The sequence below is a fragment of the Onychostoma macrolepis genome, chromosome 06, assembly GCF_012432095.1.
Source record: "Onychostoma macrolepis isolate SWU-2019 chromosome 06, ASM1243209v1, whole genome shotgun sequence".
NCBI classification, from domain to species: Eukaryota; Metazoa; Chordata; class Actinopteri; order Cypriniformes; family Cyprinidae; genus Onychostoma; species Onychostoma macrolepis.
The window spans coordinates 9,342,955-9,361,587 of record NC_081160.1 but is presented as its reverse complement, the minus strand read 5'-3'; the positions used below and the strand labels follow the sequence as shown (position 1 = coordinate 9,361,587).

The window sequence follows — 18,633 nt, the reverse complement described above, 5'->3', positions numbered from 1 at the left end:
TGCAGTTATTTTGAATAATACACAAATTACGTCATAATGGCCATTATTGGTCTGGGGATTGGACTTCATGCTTACAAATTCAAGACACGTGACATGCTCAGAAAATAGCATTAATGGACGACATGAAAACACTGGCATCAAAGGTTTATTGGTTTTATTAACTTCACAAAGTATGGCAACACTTCAAGTGCTACAGTATTGTGCACAAACTCTCCATGTTTCTCTAAGTGATAATGGACATATGTAGACAAATAGACAGATGGCAATGATAGCTATGATGAGAAAATGAATGAGAATGGAAAAAGTGATACTGATTTCTCTAGTAATGGTGTCCATGAATCCCATCTGTGTGGTTCTGGAGAATCCCTCTCACAGTCTAGTCCACAGTTACTGTGCTTCTTACAAAGGGGAAGTGCTCAAAGAAGCCCTGCATATTACAACATGGTTAGAACAACCCAAAACAGACTTGGTAAACATTCATAAAACAATCCCAAACATTCACCCTCATGTTGTTTCTTTCTTCCATGATACAGAAAAGTTGAAATTGAAAAACTGTAAAGGTCACTCATTTCTACACAATTACAAGGAATGGAGCATGACGCTTTAAAATCTTTATTAAGTATTGGATCTTTTTAATATATATAGGCCTACCTGTCAGAATAATTTATTCACCAAAACCTCAATAATATTATACTGATTCATGGCACTATTTTGCCAACTTCTCCTGTGTTCCAAGGGAGAAATCAAGTCATACAGATTTGAAATGAAATTAGGACAAATCACAAATTGAAAATAAAATGACAAATTTCATTTTTGAACTATTGATTTAACCCTTGTGCTGTGCTGAAAATCCTTTACCTGTTCTTGGTCAAAAATAACGGGCCTTTTAAAAATTGTTTGTAAATTTACCTTAAATAGGGTGGTGGTCTGGAGAACTCCAGATGTGCAGCACATTTCACGAATGGAGTGCATGGCAAGTTGTGGTGCCCCGAGATCCAGGACTGCCATTCCTAAACGAGCTGCTAAAATCGGCCCAATTGTTGTTCCACATGGACTGTCATTCCTAACCATTACATCCTGTGTAAAAAAAAAAAAGAAACAAAAAAGAAGGACTTGATGAGATCTCATGCTGTTTCTAGTATCAATGTCCATTCCACACAGAGAGAAGAGAGCTCATGTCTATCAGTTTTAATTGTGTATTAAAGAGGAGATATGGTGTCCTGGTGACAAAGGCAAGATTTTTTTTTCACCCTTTCTACATCATTCTGCTGCACTCTTCTGTTTATAAATCCCACATGGTCTTGTGAGCAGCTTGTTGCTAGGAGCAGTGCTCATGCATTAGGTGGTATGTAGACAGATCGCATTCTCTTGATATACACAAACATAAAAAAAAACACACCAACAAAAACAAACCACACAATATCCTTCTCTTAGATTTCACTTCTTCAGAGCAGTGATACTAATTTTAGCTTAGATAATGAGGATCACTTTAACTCATTTATATGGCAGAAGATTCTTGGGAAGGACAGATGGTGAAGCAGGATGTAATGAAATATAAGGGAGGGGGAATGTTCTGCTTACCTGCAGAGGTACACCCACTTTTCCAGCAATCTCTCGTAATATGGCAGCAGTTACAGCAGTGGTGGCATAGCGCTGGTTACTGTTAAACTTTATGACTGGGCCCTGATCCAGGACACACAATGTGAGAGATTTAGCTGACTGGGCTGTGCTAAGGTCTTCATGAATAGGAGGAATTGGTGTGTGTGTGTTTGTTACCTTATGAAAAGCCGGCCTGTGGTTTTCCTCATGTTTCTCCCTGTAAAAAGAATGATACGTCATGTGTATATAATACCTCACAAAACTGAACATACATATACTTGTATTTGTGGTTTATGGGGCGCAATGGATTTTATACTGTATAAACTGTATTTTCTATCCCTCTACCCTAAACCTACCCCTCACAGAAAACTACTGGCAATTTTTATATTTTGAAAAACACAGTTTAGTATGATTTTAATGCATTTGCTTTATGGTCCATGGTCCTCATAAACTATGTTTACGTTGTAATACCCATGTCATTCTGCACATTTGTGTCCTCATAAACCATATATTCAAGAACACACATAGAGTAATGGCAACTTGGAGAAGAAAAAAAGAAATTCCTGGTAAGTGATCGATATAATTTTTTTGCACATATACATACAACATTATATTATATATTATATTATATATATTTACATTACATATATGGACATACTACTGTTCAAAAGCTTGGGCTCGGAAAGATTTTTTCTAATGTTTTTTTAAAATATGTCAGTATAGGAGAGCATAAGTCTAAGTGGACGTCCATGACATGCGGAGTCCCACAAGGCTCAATTCTTGCACCACTCTTGTTTAGCCTGTATATGCTCCCACTAAGTCAAATAATGAGAAAGAACCAAATTGCCTATCACAGCTATGCTGATGATACCCAGATTTACCTAGCCTTATCTCCAAATGACTACAGCCCCATTGACTCCCTCTGCCAATGCATTGATGAAATAAACTGTTGGATGTGCCAGAACTTTCTTCAGTTAAACAAGGAGAAAACTGAAGTCATTGCATTTGGAAACAAAGATGAAGTTCTCAAGGTGAATGCATACCTTGACTCTAGGGGTCAATCAACTAAAAACCAAGTCAAAAATCTTGGGGTGTTTCTGGAGACAGACCTTAGTTTTAGTAGTCATGTCAAAACAGTAACTAAATCAGCATACTATCATCTCAAAAACATTGCAAGAATTAGATGTTTTGTTTCCAGTCAAGACTTGGAGAAACTTGTTCATGCCTTTATCACCAGCAGGGTGGATTATTGTAATGGTCTCCTCACAGAAGAAAGACCATTAGACAGCTGCAGCTCCAAAGAAGACCATTAGACAGCTGCAGCTCATCCAGAACGCTGCTGCCAGGATTCTGACTAGAACCAAAAAATTTGAGCATATCACACCAGTCCTCAGGTCCTTACACTGGCTTCCAGTTACATTTAGGATTGACTTTAAAGTAATTTTAATCGTTTATAAATCTCTAAATGGCCTAGGACCTAAATACATTGGAGATATGCTCACTGAATATAAACCTAACAGATCATTAGGATCGAGTCAGTTAGAAATACCAAGGGTTCACACAAAACAAGGGGAGTCCGCTTTTAGCTATTATGCCGCCCGCAGTTGGAACCAGCTTCCAGAAGAGATCAGATGTGCTAAAACATTAGCCACATTTAAATCCAGACTCAAAACTCATCTGTTTAGCTGTGCATTTGTTGAATGAGCACTCTGTGCTACGTCCGAACCGATTGCACTATGTATAATCACTTTCTATTCTTAAATGTTTTAAATTCTTTTTAAATCAATTTTTAAATCACTTTGTTTTTATTGTTGTGATTGTTATTTTTAATTTCTTGTTATTATTATTTTTAATGACTATTTCACTTCCTTTTATGTAAAGCACTTTGAATTACCACCGTGTATGAAATGTGCTATATAAATAAACTTGCCTTGCCTAAATAAGTCTCATATGTTCACCATTAAGTCTCTTATTTAATAAAAAATTTATGACAATTTTAATAAAATGTAAATGATATAATTTATTCTTGTGATGGCACACTGTCATATGATTCCTCAGAAATCATTCTAATATGCTGATTTGGTCCTCGAGAATGTTGAAAATGCTTAGAATTTTTGTGGAAATGGCAATACATTTGTTTCAGAATTTCCTTGGTGAACAGAAAGTTAAAAATAATTTATTTAAAATGGAAGTAACAATGGAAAAGTCATTACTCGTAATTTTGATCCATTCGATGCAAACCAGTTTTTTTTTCTCAAAAAAATAAATCTCACTTATTCCAAGCTTTTGAATAGTAGTGTGTACAGTGGGGGAAAAAATTATTTGATCCCCTGCTGATTTTGTACGTTTGCACACTGACAAAGAAATGATCAGTCTATGATTTAGTTTATTTGAACAGTGAGAGACAACAAAAACAACAACAAAAAATCCAGAAAAACACATTTCTAAAACGTTATAAATTGATTTGCATTTTAATGAGTCAAATAATTATTTGACCCCTTCGCAAAACATGACTTAGTACATGGTGGCAAAACCCTTGTTGGCAATCACAGAGGTCAGACGTTTCTTGTAGTTGGCCACCGGGTTTGCACACATCTCAGGAGGGATTTTGTCCCACTCCTCTTTGCAGATCCTCTCCAAGTCATTAAGGTTTCGTGGCTGAGGTTTGGCAACTCGAACCTTCAGCTCCCTCCACAGATTTTCTATGGGATTAAGGTCTGGACACCAATTGTTTTCTTGGTGACTACGCTCCCAGCTGCCTTGAGATCATTGACAAGATCCTCCCATGTAGTTCTGGGCTGATTCTTCACCGTCCTCATGATCATTCAAACTCCACAAGGTGAGATCTTGCATGGAGCCCCAGACTGAGTGAGATTGACAGTTATTTTGGAGAGTTTGGAATCTGATTGATTGATTGCTTCTGTGGACAGGTGTCTTTAATACAAACTGAGATTAGGAGCACTCTCTAAAAATCTCAGCTCCTTACCTGTATAAAAGACACCTGGGAGCCAGAAATCTTGCTGATTGATAGGGATCAAATACTTATTTGACTTATTAAAATGCAAATCAATTTATAACTTTTTTGAAATGCGTTTTTCTGGATTTTTTTGTTGTTATTCTGTCTCTCACTGTTAAAATAAACCTACCATTAAAATTATAGACTGATCATTTATTTGTCAGTGGGCAAACGTACAAAATCAGCAGGGGATCAAATACTTCACCCCCACCCCACCCCACACATATATTTATTTATTTATTTATTTATTTATATATAGACATATATATATAGACACAGTGCCCTCCACTAACATTGGCACCCTTGATAAATATGAGCAAAGGTGGCTGTGAAAATAAATCTGCATTGTTTATCCTATTGATCTTTCACTCAAGAAATTCACAAAATTCTAACCTATCATTGAAGTAAAACAATTGAAAGTGGGGAGAAAATCTCATGATGAAATAAATGTTTTTCTCCAATGAATCTTGGCCACAATTATTGGTACCCCTAGAAATTCTTATGAGTAAAATATCTTTGTGATGGATGATTAAGGGAATTTGGTCTTTGTGTTCCTCATATTTAGAAAAGAGTTAAAGCATTGAAAATCCCCATTTTCACCATCAGGGTAATAATTAAGAGATTCCAATCAACTAAAGATGTTAAAAATCTGCCTGGAAGAGGACGCGTGTCTATATCGTCATAATGCAGGGTGAGGAGGAGAGTTTGAGTGGCTAAAGGCTCTCCAAGGGACACAGCTGGAGAATTGCAGAGATTAGTTGAGTCTTGGGGTCAGAAACCTATAAAAAATAAATATATATCTCAAACATCCCCTACATCACCACATGTTGTTTGGGAGGGTTTCAAGGAAAATTCTCCTCGCTCATCCAAAAACAAACTCCAGCAAATTCAGTTGTCAGACACGACTGGAACTTCAAATAGCACTGGCTTCTATGGTCAGATGAAACCGAAAAAAGAGCTTTTTGGCAGCAAACCCACCAGATGAGTTTAGTACCAACAGGGATAAGAAAGTACCCCATGTCCACGGTTAAATATACTGCTGGATCTTTAATGTTGTGGGCCTGTTTTTCTGCCAGAGGTACTGAACATCTTGTTCAGATGCATGGCATCATGGATTCTATCAAATACCAACAGATAAAAAAAAAAAAAAACCTGACTGCCTCTGTTAGAAATCTTATAATGGGCCGTGTTTGGACCTTCCACCAGGACAACAATCCAAAAGAAACATCAAAATAAACACAAAAATGGGTCACTGAGCACAAAATTAACCTTTTACCATAGCCTACAGAAAATGAGTCGGGTGAACTGAAGAGTAGTAGTATTAACATCTGAAGGATCTGGAGAGATTCTGGATGAAGAAAATGGTCTCTGCTCTTATCAGGTGTTCTCCAAACTCTTCAGGCATTATAGGAGAAGACTCAGAGCTGTTACCCTGGGAAAAGGACGTTGCAATAATTGGGTGCCAATAATTGTGGCCAACATGAACCAGAGAAAGCATTTATTTCACAATGAGATTTTCCCCCCACTTTCAGTTGTTTTACTTCAATGATAGGTTGGAATTTTGTGAATTTTTTGAATGAAAGATAAAAAGGATAAACAATGCAGATTTATTTTCACAGCCGCCTTTGCTCATATTTACCAAGGGTGCCAATATTAGTGGAGGGCACTGTATATATATATATTTGTTTTTATAGAAATGCCCAAGACTTGAGATTTTATTCATTTTTATCATTTTCCCGAGACTTAAAATTATTCTTGATACTCCCAGGTGTTTCTCATGACTGGGAAATTTGATCATTATTAAAACAATACCACAAAATCCAGTGTCATCATAGTGATGATCGATTGTACCAGTAAAAAACACGTCTAATTTAAGTGATACCATAGAAACAAACAAGTTGCCATAGTGACAGACTGACTGGTAGTTAGGGTGTGCAGCATGTGCCATGTCCGCACTGATCATGTAGGACAGTGGCACTGCCTCCTGAAAAGCGGTCAGATTGTCAGGAGTCGAAGCTAGACGCCGCAGAATCAGCTCAGTCAGGTTAGATTGAGCTCCCTGAGCGCTCTCAGATCCCACCTATTGATAAATAAAAAAGCCAAATTATTTGGGTGAGGAGTCTAGAGACAGATGGATTTAGAATCTATGTTTGCTGATAATATTTTTGTCTCACCTCTTCGTTGTCATATAGAGTAACCACACGAATGTTTGGATCTTTTGCTAGAGAATCAGGTGTGCTGGAGTCCATGAGAGCCTGGGAGAGAGGACATAATTATGTATTAATTATTCATCATCACTCCTCAGATAATTTCTGAGTGGGTGAATGACTGAATATTTAATAAGATGTTGCTCTCTGTGTTCTGTTGTACCGTGAGAGCACAGAAACAACTGTGCAGGTTGTCCAGACGAGGGGAGAAGATGAATTCTTCATAGACACCTCCTAGTGCCTGCAGAGCACAAAAACATGTCAAAACTCATGATAATCAGTTGAAAAGCCCCGGTGAGAACCCATAGCTGTCGCTCTGACAGTTATTTTATGTGTAAATCATATGGAAATGAGAGCTATTAGAGCTCTTAGTCTCGTTCCATCCAGATTCTCTAAAGTAATGTTTCATTCCGCCAGTAGTCCCACTCTCACATTTAAAGGCTTTTCTTCAGTCAGGTAAAAATAACAGCAATCCTCTTTGCTGAGCACAAATGTACCCTGCATACTAATCCTCTTTATGTCAGCACAATTTTGTGCAAAACCTCAAAAAAGAAAGAGTAGAAAGCAAAACTGAAATCTTTTGGGTATTTGTCTAACATGAAGACAAAGCGACTTACGCCAGGCTGCGTGTCTGCCAGACAGAGCTCAAAGTCCAGTAAAGCATTTGGCTCGACCCCGAGCTGTCCACACAGCATCTGGATCAGCAGAGGGTGATGCTTCTCTGCCTGAACACAGCAAAATAATTAGAGAAGTGTTCATAAAACATTTCATTTTAATTAAGAAATGGCTATTGCTATCATTGTGTATGGTCACGTCCCATTATAACATTTAGACTGCTTTTGCCATTATCTAACATTTGCTTAAAGGGGTCATCGGATGCCCATTTTCCACAAGTTGATATGATTCTTTAGGGTCTTAACGAAAAGTCTGTAACATGGTTTGGTGTAAAACAACACCATTTTTACCCTGTCAAAACATGAACAAACGCATTTAGGTAGATCGGGGGGTTCAAAAACAAAAGTAATCCACTGAGTCTTCAGTGGCTCAGATGTCGGGAGTAAATGACGACTGCTATGTTCATTATTACATCCAACAACAAAACACCTCAGTCGCTTAGGAGACATTCTTGCCTACAACTGCTCCGGCGTCGAAACAAGGGCGGACTGATGACAGCTCACTCAGGGCGGGTCTAAGGTAAGACAGTCTGTGCTGAAACGCTACTGTCAATCAACAATCGTGGGAGGGCCTGGGTCTGTGTGGCATCTGAGATCGGCTCGATTTGAGAAAGGGGTAATGATTTAACGAGATGGAAAAAAAAAAACACTGGGTGGATCTTTATCATTATAGGGTGGTCGGTTACACACACTGCCAACACAGATTTCAGTTCAAACTACCTGTAAAAGTGCATGTCACATCCGATGACCCCTCTAAAACGAATCTATAAAAATATTGTTTTAATAACACTCTTAAATGTAATTTTTAACAAATCTTAAATTAATTAACAAATCCTAAATAAAGTTGTAGCATTCTTCAACAACTGATTTTGTGTTTTTAATTTACTTAAAATAGTAAAGAATTTCATCGATTTTTTTTTTTTTGCCCAAAAATGAAAACTCCGTCATCAGTTACTAACCAGTCCAAACACACATCAAGCACATTAAATATGAGAAACAGAAGCTTGTGTTTCACAAACTCAAAGGTGCTTCCTTGGTGAATGACAACCAATGAGGTTTGTTCTCGCATGTCACGCAAGCATGCTTCCTCAAGCTCAAGGTTTGTTCTTGAGCTGATGTGTTCTCATGTGTCATGTGTGCTGATCAATGTTTATTTGTGAACGAAAGCTTAAAATAAATCTGTTCATCATATACAGCAATCATATCTCTTTAGAAGACTTGGAGCAAACTGTTGGATTAATTTGGATTACTTTTACGATGTCTTTATTAACACTTTGAAGCTTTAAAGTTTTGATGGATCTTCATCTGTGTTTTGAAGATAAGCAAACGTTTTATGGGTTTGGAACGACAGGAGCCTGAGTAAATATCTTTCTAATTATCCTTTTAATATTGGTGCATCCCTATTTTATAGTGTGATGCATTATGTTGCAGAATAAGATGTAGTAAGATGGTCTTTGTAAAACATCAAATCAATATCAGATGACAATTACAACAATCAGATGACGATGTTAAAATATTGGTTTTTGGTACCAGCCTAAAATTTCCTGATCAGTCCACCATTACCAATTATCATTTGGTTCCACAGAAAGCACATGCTTCAACTTTAAAGGGATAACTCACTCAGAAATGAAAATTCTGTCATCAATTACTCACCCTCATGTCGTTCCATAAGTCCTTCGTCCATCTTCGGAACACAAATTAAGATACTTCTGATAAAATCCACGAGCTTTCTGACCCTGCATAGACAGCAACGTAACAACCACATTCAAGGCCAGAAACGTAGTAAAGGCATCATTTAAATTTAATAATTTAATCAACCGAAATTTTACGAAGCTATGAGAATACTTTTTGTGCACAAAGACAACAAAAATAATGACTTTATTCAATGATTTCTTCTTTTCCGGGTCAGTTGAACCACCGATGTCACATGGACTATTTCATCGATGTCCTTACTACGTTTCTGGCCTTGAATGTGGTAGTTTCCTCTGCTGTCTATGCAGGGTCAGAAAGCTCTCGGATTTCATCAAAAATATCTTGATTTAGGTTCTGAAAATGAACAAAGGTCTTACAGGTTCGGAACGAAATGATGGCGAGTAATTAATTACAGAATTTTCATTTTTGAGTGAACTAACCCTTTAATCAGACTTGTGTGGGTTTGTACACTTATACCACTAATTTGTGTGATCTTACAACGGATGTTGCATTACAGGCATCTCCACATGAGGCAGATCCTGTTTCCAGTTCCTCCTGTATGGCAGTGGCAAGCAAAGGTGCTCTATAACAGACACACAAATACAGATAAATACTGATAAAATCAGCAGCATTCCAGCATGATTATACACATCTGTCTTGCACCTACGATCTGTCCTTTCCTATGCTTAAATACATGCTTACAGATGGTTTTCCTTGTTAGGTCCAAACGAATCGTTAATGTCTCTCTGAAGGTGAATGGCCAGATGGGGGATCCTGAGAATGGGACGGGGAACATGAACCAGACGCTGCACCAGCTTGCCTTCACTCTGAATAAAAACATACAAATAGACAGCACTGGTAAAAGTGAGTGTTATTCATATACAACTAAAGATCATTAACAATGAAAGATTCAAAGGAACCTGGGTACGTTTTACATTTCTGTATCACAGAGGCTTACCTTAACCATTACACGACCTGCGATGGTCAGGTCACGATCAAACCAAGTGTTCCAGATTCCTCCTCCATAACACTCCACTCCTACCTGCAAGAAGCCTAACTTTGTCTTCTTAGAACGTGGCTTCACCTGAGAACACACACAAAATAAATTAAGAATGACATCCAAATACATCCTCTACGTACGTTAATGTGGAATACAGTTATCTGACTGCTATAATGTAATTACTACACACAGCTACACGATTTTTTTTATCTATATCAAAGCCCTTTCACAGGGCATCTTGTGTCTGTTCTACTCACCCTCAGACATGGACTGTCCGTATGAGCCCCGATCATGGAAAAACCATTTCCAGGCTTGTAGAGACCGCCGACAGCAAAGGCAATAATGGTGGAGTAATTCCTGGTTACAAAATACTGGACAGAAAAAGATTACAGTGAAAAAAGATTTAATATGAGTTTTTTCTCATTCTGTATAAAAATATCACAATAAGTAACATATGGCCAAAGACATTTTATCATTATTCTTATAATGTGCACCTTTTAAAGTCATTCCCCCAGCTGTATAAAAGTATCACAATAATACACAAGTAATCGACACGACTCCAGTTCATAAATTAATGTTTTGTGAAGTGAAATGCTGAGTGTTTGCGATAAACAAATCCATCATTACAATACTTCTAACTTAAAACCGAGTCCTCTATCCATAATATTGCTTTCTCCAGTTAAAACTTTAACTGCACAAATCAAGCACTGTGAAAATGGTCCAAAACAGTTCTAAATATGTTTTGATGTGAGAGCACAACAGGCAATTAACTTTTGCACTGGAGGATGTGTTATGGATTACGGTATTTTGTATAGAGATGACAATTTAAAGTTAAAACAGCTTAACGATGGATTTGTTTTTTTGGAGTCATGTGGACTATTGCGATGTTTTAATCCATTGCAGAGAATCCATTGGTGAGCACGTGATGCACTGCTACATTTCTCCAAATCTGTTACGATGAAGAAACAAACTCATCGACATGCTGGATTTTCAGCAAATTCTGATTTTGAAGATAAATGTTAAGGTTAAAGCGCACACACACACACCTTACTGGCAGGTTTAATGTCCCAATGCTCAGACTCCTTGAGCTCAGTAAAGCCAGCCTTCAGCAGGCGAGACTTGCACTCCTCCACCACTGCAAGACAAAGAAGGATGGAGGAAAAAGACATACAGAAGAAGGTAACGTTAGATATACAAAGTGTAAACTTACAATTAAACTCATTCACTTTCCAGTACAATTCTTACATCACAGTGACATTACAAAGCCTGTGATCTAGGGAAAAAGTGAAAGAACATTCTTTCAAAGTCTAGATCAAGATCAATTGTCCATATCTGGAGCTCTATCAGCCAGTGAAGAACAATGTCCAAGAGCCATATCTAGTCAGACTGTAAAAGCTAGTTAATCTTATCAACAAAGTGTAGCTCAAACTTTAAAAAAAGAGTGGAATTTATGTATGTCAATGCAATTTACGTATGTCAATGCAATTTACATATATATTTACAGTCAATATACAGGTGCTGGTCATATAATTATAATATCATCAAAAAGTTGATTTCACTAATTCCATTCAAAAAGTGAAACTTGTATATTATATTCATTCATTACACACAGACTGATATATTTCAAATGTTTATTTCTTTTAATTTTGATGATTATAACTGACAACTAAGGAAAATCCCAAATTCAGTATCTCAGAAAATTAGAATATTACTTAAGACCAATACAAAGAAAGGATTTTTAGAAATCTTGGCCAACTGAAAAGTATGAAAATGAAAAGTATGAGCATGTACAGCACTCAATACTTAGTTGGGGCTCTTTTTGCCTGAATTACTGCAGCAATGCGGCATGGCATGGAGTCGATCAGTCTGTGGCACTGCTCAGGTGTTATGAGAGCCCAGGTTGCTCTGATAGTGGCCTTCAGCTCTTCTGCATTGTTGGGTCTGGTGTCTCTCATCTTCCTCTTGACAATACCCCACAGATTCTCTATGGGGTTCAGGTCAGGCGAGTTTGCTGGCCAATTAAGAACAGGGATACCATGGTCCTTAAACCAGATACTGGTTGCTTTGGCACTGTGTGCAGGTGCCAAGTCCTGTTGGAAAATGAAATCTGCATCTCCATAAAGTTGGTCAGCAGCAGGAAGCATGAAGTGCTCTAAAACTTCCTGGTATACGGCTGCGTTGACCTTGGACCTCAGAAAACACAGTGGACCAACACCAGCAGATGACATGGCACCCCAAACCATCACTGACTGTGGAAACTTTACACTGGACCTCAAGCAACGTGGATTGTGTGCCTCTCCTCTCTTCCTCCACAACTCTGGGACCCTGATTTCCAAAGGAAATGCTAAATTTACTTTCATCAGAGAACATAACTTTGGACCACTCAGCAGCAGTCCAGTCCTTTTTGTCTTTAGCCCAGGCGAGACGCTTCTGACGCTGTCTGTTGTTCAAGAGTGGCTTGACACAAGGAATGCGACAGCTGAAACCCATGCCTTGCATACGTCTGTGCGTTGTGGTTCTTGAAGCACTGACTCCAGCTGCAGTCCACTCTTTGTGAATCTCCCCCACATTTTTGAATGGGTTTTGTTTCACAATCCTCTCCAGGGTGCGGTAATCCCTATTGCTTGTACACTTTTTTTCTACCACATCTTTTCCTTCCCTTCGCCTCTCTATTACTGTGCTTGGACGCAGAGCTCTGTGAACAGCCAGCCTCTTTTGCAATGACCTTTTGTGTCTTGCCCTCCTTGTGCAACGTGTCAATGGTCAACTTTTGGACAACTGTCAAGTCAGCAGTCTTCCCCATGATTGTGTAGCCTACAGAACTAGACTGAGAGACCATTTAAAGGCCTTTGCAGGTGTTTTGAGTTAATTAGCTGATTAGAGTGTGGCACCAGGTGTCTTCAATATTGAACCTTTTCACAATATTCTAATTTTCTGAGATACTGAATTTGGGATTTTCCTTAGTTGTCAGTTATAATCATCAAAATTAAAAGAAATAAACATTTGAAATATATCAGTCTGTGTGTAACGAATGAATATAATATACAAGTTTCACTTTTTGAATGGAATTAGTTAAATAAATCAACTTTTTGATGATATTCTAATTATACGAGCAGCACCTGTACAGCATTTCAATCCCATGTCATTCTTACCATGGTAAGGTGAAACTCCCTTATTGACAAAATTAAGAAATTCTTTGGCAGCAGCCTGCACAGCTTCTTTGGAGCTTTTCATGATGAAAGACTGTAAAATATACAAGAAACAATAAATGTAAGTGTAGACAGAGAGAGAAAGAAGTCAGTCCTATGCAGATGCTATTTCAGATCAGCTACTATATGAGTGACCGCGTGAAACCATCTGTATTCTTGTTTCGGAGATTTTTATTATCATGCTTTAGGTAACTTAGGCTAACTTATGTACATGATGCGAATATCTGATCAATAAAATACAAGCGCAAGAAACACACATAATCGATACCTACATAACAAAACAACAACCCTTGTACAATACTGGAAATCCCACACGAGGAAGACAATACAATTCTCTACACAAGTCACCAACACTTTTAAAGTTACCCGACAAGCTTTCCTACCTGCATATATGAACAAATGGACTTTCACATTCAAGGCAAGAATGCAGGAAGCTGTGGGGATTTGCTGTAGTCTGGTAGCGGAAGAAGGCCCTCTAGTGTTTGGAGGGGCAATAGCTCTTATATTTAAAAATATATATATTGTATTGTATTTTATATTAATATATTATCTCTTTTCATATTTTAGTGAAACGTTTAAACTTGTAAAATAAAATATTTAATAATAAATGGCAACTATTCAACTATTAAGATTAAAAAAAAAGAATTCTAGATGAAAGCCAAATCTAAACCACTCGTATTTAGGAAGAACAAGTAAATTAGTATAAAGTTTTTTCATTGTAGAGTTAAGTGTTTCTTTCTGTTATTTTATATCTTCATGCAAGAAACCTTGTGATGTTTTTAATAATTCTGAGAGGATAATGTACCATGAATTTAAGCTTTAATCAACAGTTTTTGTCAAATAAGATCATAAGAACAAGTGTTTCCATGCAATCCTTGACATATGAAGCAGAACAATATCCCCATTTATGATCCCAGTTCAGGTATTATTCAATAGCTTTCATGTTTTTGTTTGTTTGTTTGTTTTCCGAACATATTTTTAACAGGTGATGGTGTGAAAGTAGAAGCTGACAGAGCATTTTTGCAAGACACAATGAAAACAAAGTACACTTTGAAAAGTTCATCAGAGAGCCAAGGTGATGTAGTAACCGTTGATCATGTCTTGACTTCTCATGGCTCAAGGTATGATTAATGATTTTGACTCAGATGCTATTAGTCTTGCAGCAAGTTGTTAAAACCACCAGCAGTTTAAACCTCTTAAATAGATCTGAATTATAAAAAGCCTCAGTGACAAAAAAACTAGTGTGCTTTGACTTCCTATTTGCTCTTGTTTGCAAAGCCTACAAGACATTGTTAAACTTTTTTTTTTTCTTTTTTTTTAAATAATTTTGGCATTATTTAACAATTTACCACACTCCCTGTGACTATATTCACTGTTAACAGCATTTATATAAGAACTATTGCAGGGTCACATACATTTCTTGCAATATCAGCATCATTGTTAAGATCATGGCATCTCTCTACTGCAATTAGTTATGCTCAAAGAAGGCTTTAAGCAGACTGTGAATTACTATTGTAAAGAGGTTTTTTACCAGAACTTCTTCATTCTCAGATCTAGTGTACAATGGCTTTACAACAGACAACATGGTCAGTTATTCCTATCAGTTATTAACTGCCCCATTTTCTCTAATAAACTGTGAAGATCTGTATTCTTTGCACATAATGGGTGGTCTGACTCTCTTAATAATTTACAGACATTTTACTTTTGGTAGACTTTTTTTGATCAACATGCCTAGATATTAATTAGTGCGTACTTGTGACTAACACCAGACATTTTTGTTCTTGAAAACACAATGCATTAAGAGCCAGGGTGGGGGGGAAACCTTCTGCATTTGAAGATCAAGGTAAATTGTACTTAATTTGTCTTCTGGGAAACATGCAAGTATCTTCTGCTGCTTCCGAAGGGCAGTACTAAATGGAAAAAAAAAAATAAGTAAATAAGATATTTAAACAAAATAAGAAAAATTTGGACATCTTCATCCTGTTCAAAAGTTTTCACCCCCCAGCTCTAAATGCATCGTTTTTCCTTCAGGAGCATCAGTGAATGTTTGAACCTTTTTTAATAGATGTGTTTGAGTCCCTCAATTGTCCTCAGTGTGAAAAGTTGGATCTCAAAATCATACAGTCACTTCTGGAAAGGGTTCAAATATGCAAAAGATGTTGGAAAACTGAAGAATCTGCAGGACATAGATGATTTTTCTAAAAAAAACAGTGCTCAGTTTAACTGTTCAGAACAAACAAGGGACTCACGAACAACCATCACAAAACAAAAAAACAGGCGTGGATCATCCAGGTAACCACACACAGTATCAAGAACCAAGGGTTTCCAAACTTTTGAATGGGGTTATTTTAATAATTTCAGCAATTATTTTTTTGGTCTTGTGGACTATATGTAAACATCTTTTATGTAAAATATCTTACTCCTGACAGTGCTAAATAAAAAATAACATGCATTTTGTATGATCTCTCATTTTATTAAAATGATTCACATTTTCAGATTCTGCGAGGGGTTCCCATACTTTCGCATGCCACTGTATTTACACTACATTAACACTTTTCATTGTACATTCTGCATTTAACTTATTTATTGCCTTTCAATCTCTGTTGTCAGTACTTGGTTACACTGTCACTTTACTTTTACTTGTTGTATTTTCTTTTCCCCTGTGAATGGTACACATTTACTTCAGCATTACACAAATAAAGAGATACACAACTGTAGTCTTTTTTCATCATTTATTATTATAACGTGAAACAGTAAAGAAGAATATGCAGTTCACATTTAGTTTGTTTTATGTCATGTGTACAGTTCATGTCATGGTTTACAGTTTCATAACACTGGGGCACATATTAGTCAGGGCACAGCACACAGTCACAACCTTGTCAAGGAACATCATGTCCTCGTCTTCACATGGGGCGATCATGCTCACCGGTACGGCTTCACTTAGCATGGTGTACTTTCTGCGCACACATCCAACCACCCTGTTCAAATGGACCCTGAGGTGAGCTATCTTCCGTGTCTCCTCCGCATCTTTTGTAACCAGCTTTTGTTTTTTCACCTCTGCACACATTAATCCGACATTCTCACCAATGTCAAACCCTCGATCCGCCAACACCAAGTCTCCAGGCAACAGTTTATGAAGAAGGCCACTGCTCTCAATAACATACTTGTCACTGACACCATCTCCCCACCCTTTAGAAACGAAAGCAATAGCTCCACGTGGTGTAATGCCAATGAGATACTTTAGCGTGTGCTTTTGTGAAGATGTCTGTGCTACAGCTCTCTGATTCGATGCTCTCTCTGCGTTAATTTCAAAGCAGTCCACGATTACTGCAACATGATTGCCAAAAGCTTCTACAAACTGTTGTAACATGCTGCCCTTCAAGCAATGCCTCTCTGGCCAGTGCACCAAAGGGCTGAGGTGTGTAAACATTGCACTTATGGTGTCTCTGAATGTGGTGGACACAGTCTTTTGATCTATGCTGAAGAGGTGTGCAATGTGCTGGATTGGCAGATTCAGCCTCAGGCGCATCAGAGTTAAAAAGAGCATCTGAAAAGGCGAAAGATTGCGTCCTGTCCGTGGTAGGCAAGGAAGAAGCTGCGTCAGCACACCCATCAGAACAGCAAAACATGGCAGCCCAGTGTAGTACTTGACCCTCTCTTCATCATCTCCCAAAAAATCCTCAGACATTGTCTTTTGGGAGAGCTCTTCCTTCAGTAGCCTGTTCTCCTCTAGTAAGCGGTTAATTTCAGCACGCCTGCAGCTACAAAAACTACATTCCTGCTGTTCTTCAAGTTCATATGTTGATGCAGCTTCATCCATCTGTAAGCTCTGTGAATCTTCATCTGATGGTGGATCTTCATCCGATGGCGGCTCTTCATCTGATGGTGGATCTTCATCTGATGGTGGATCTTCATCTATCTCCAATTTCAGGTCTGGTAGAGCTGGTGATGTTGCAGGTGCAGCGTTCTTCTGTGCGAGAGCTTTCTGTCTCTTTGACCTACGGGTAAACCGCTCTGGATGCGTCGCTTTGACCTCTGTGTGCCCGAGATGTAATGACGGCACCCAGTCAGGATGACACTCAAGCATTTCATAGGCTGGTTTGCCTGATCATAAGAAAAAACAAAATTTCTTTGATTAGTCACACTAACAATGAAACATTTGAAATAATCATGACTTTTCTACATAATAAAGTGACTCATTATTACGGTTTAGAATAATTTGATATTTGTCAAATGATGGCAACGCTGAATTACTCTGGTCTTAATACTCCAGTGACCCTTCAAAAATAACTCTATTACACTGATTTGGTGCTCAATTATCATCACTTATTTAATAACGGTTCTTATCAACGTTGAAACTTTTTAAAACTTACACTGCCGTTTAAAAGTTTGAAGCAAGCAAAATATTAAGCAAAAAAAAAGTAATAAAAAAAATATATATATACACACACACACACACACACAAATAAGCACTGATAATAAGAAATGTTTCTTGAACACCAAATCAACATATTACAATGATTTCTGAAGGATCTTGTGACACTGAAGTCTGGAGTAATGGCTGCAGAAAATTCAGCATTGTATAATACACATTGTATACTGAAACGGCAAACAGTTATTTTAAACTGTTACCATATTTCACAATATTAATATTTTACTTTTTAATACAGTAGTAAATAAATGCAAATAAACACAGCCTTGGTGAGCATAATGATTCTTCCAGAACCATTAAACAATCGTGATCTTTTGACCGATAGTACATGTATGTGTGTAACTGTTAGCCAGCTAGTTGTGCAAAGATAGCTGTGTAGCTCTGCGCCATGTTTGCATTACTAGCAGCAACCACGTAACAGTTAGATGTGTCTTGGTTATAGCTTACCTGAGAGAAAATGCCGTGAACACACAAACATGTGTCGGGAAATGTTGTCGAAGGTGATGTCTTTGCGTCTTATGGCTGATACCCATGCCATGCGACGCCTCTTTGTTAAGTCGGAAATCTGATTTCCAAGGTGTTGCTTCCAAGCTGGGAAGCTGAAAAATCGCACTCCATTTAAAATGCGTTTTCCATACCGGTCCTGAGAACGGTTATTGCAGTTGATAACACAGCAAGAGTTCACCATTCCTGCGTGTTTTTGTTGTATAACAATAGAAACTCCGATGCCTGCCTACTGTCTCTATGCAGCTTCCGTGTCCTAAAAACCCACAATGCCTTGCGTTGCTTACCTCACGTTCTTCT

The 18,633-nt window shown here is 37.7% G+C and overlaps 2 protein-coding genes across 3 annotated transcripts; both read right to left on the bottom strand.

Annotated features, from left to right (window-relative positions):
- Positions 1 to 139: 139 nt before the first annotated feature.
- dnpep (aspartyl aminopeptidase) lies at positions 140 to 13,876 on the bottom strand. Of its 2 annotated transcripts, none has more exons than XM_058778535.1 (15): positions 13,781 to 13,876; positions 13,341 to 13,431; positions 11,235 to 11,323; positions 10,446 to 10,559; positions 10,147 to 10,272; positions 9,891 to 10,015; positions 9,687 to 9,771; positions 7,440 to 7,547; positions 6,986 to 7,063; positions 6,790 to 6,870; positions 6,535 to 6,695; positions 1,777 to 1,816; positions 1,582 to 1,683; positions 910 to 1,077; positions 140 to 427 (listed from the first exon to the last, which is right to left on the bottom strand). In XM_058778535.1, the coding sequence occupies exons 1-15, from the start codon at positions 13,784 to 13,786 to the stop codon at positions 377 to 379; spliced, it is 1,425 nt and encodes a 474-aa protein (XP_058634518.1). In that variant the 5' UTR covers positions 13,787 to 13,876; the 3' UTR covers positions 140 to 376. The 2 variants fall into 2 exon arrangements, with proteins under 2 accessions (XP_058634518.1, XP_058634519.1); XM_058778536.1 differs by having other exon boundaries at positions 13,670 to 13,782.
- Positions 13,877 to 16,114: 2,238 nt separating this feature from the next.
- Positions 16,115 to 18,633, bottom strand: zgc:113019 (uncharacterized protein LOC550590 homolog). Its single transcript, XM_058779128.1, has 2 exons — positions 18,277 to 18,633; positions 16,115 to 17,501 (listed from the first exon to the last, which is right to left on the bottom strand). The coding sequence occupies exons 1-2, from the start codon at positions 18,515 to 18,517 to the stop codon at positions 16,216 to 16,218; spliced, it is 1,527 nt and encodes a 508-aa protein (XP_058635111.1). The 5' UTR covers positions 18,518 to 18,633; the 3' UTR covers positions 16,115 to 16,215.

Bases quoted from the DNA above. Each gene is read 5' to 3' on its own strand.
- dnpep (XM_058778535.1), bottom strand. The intron at 10,560-11,234 runs GTGTGTGTGTGT...TTTTCTGTCCAG, and splicing joins ACATTAAACCTGCCAGTAAG to TATTTTGTAACCAGGAATTA. The intron at 7,548-9,686 runs GTAAGATCACAC...TGCTGTGTTCAG, and splicing joins CCTGTAATGCAACATCCGTT to GCAGAGAAGCATCACCCTCT.
- zgc:113019 (XM_058779128.1), bottom strand. From the start codon at position 18,517: ATGGTGAACTCTTGCTGTGTTATCAACTGCAATAACCGTTCTCAGGAC. The intron at 17,502-18,276 runs GTAAGCTATAAC...TCTTATGATCAG, and splicing joins TTCACGGCATTTTCTCTCAG to GCAAACCAGCCTATGAAATG.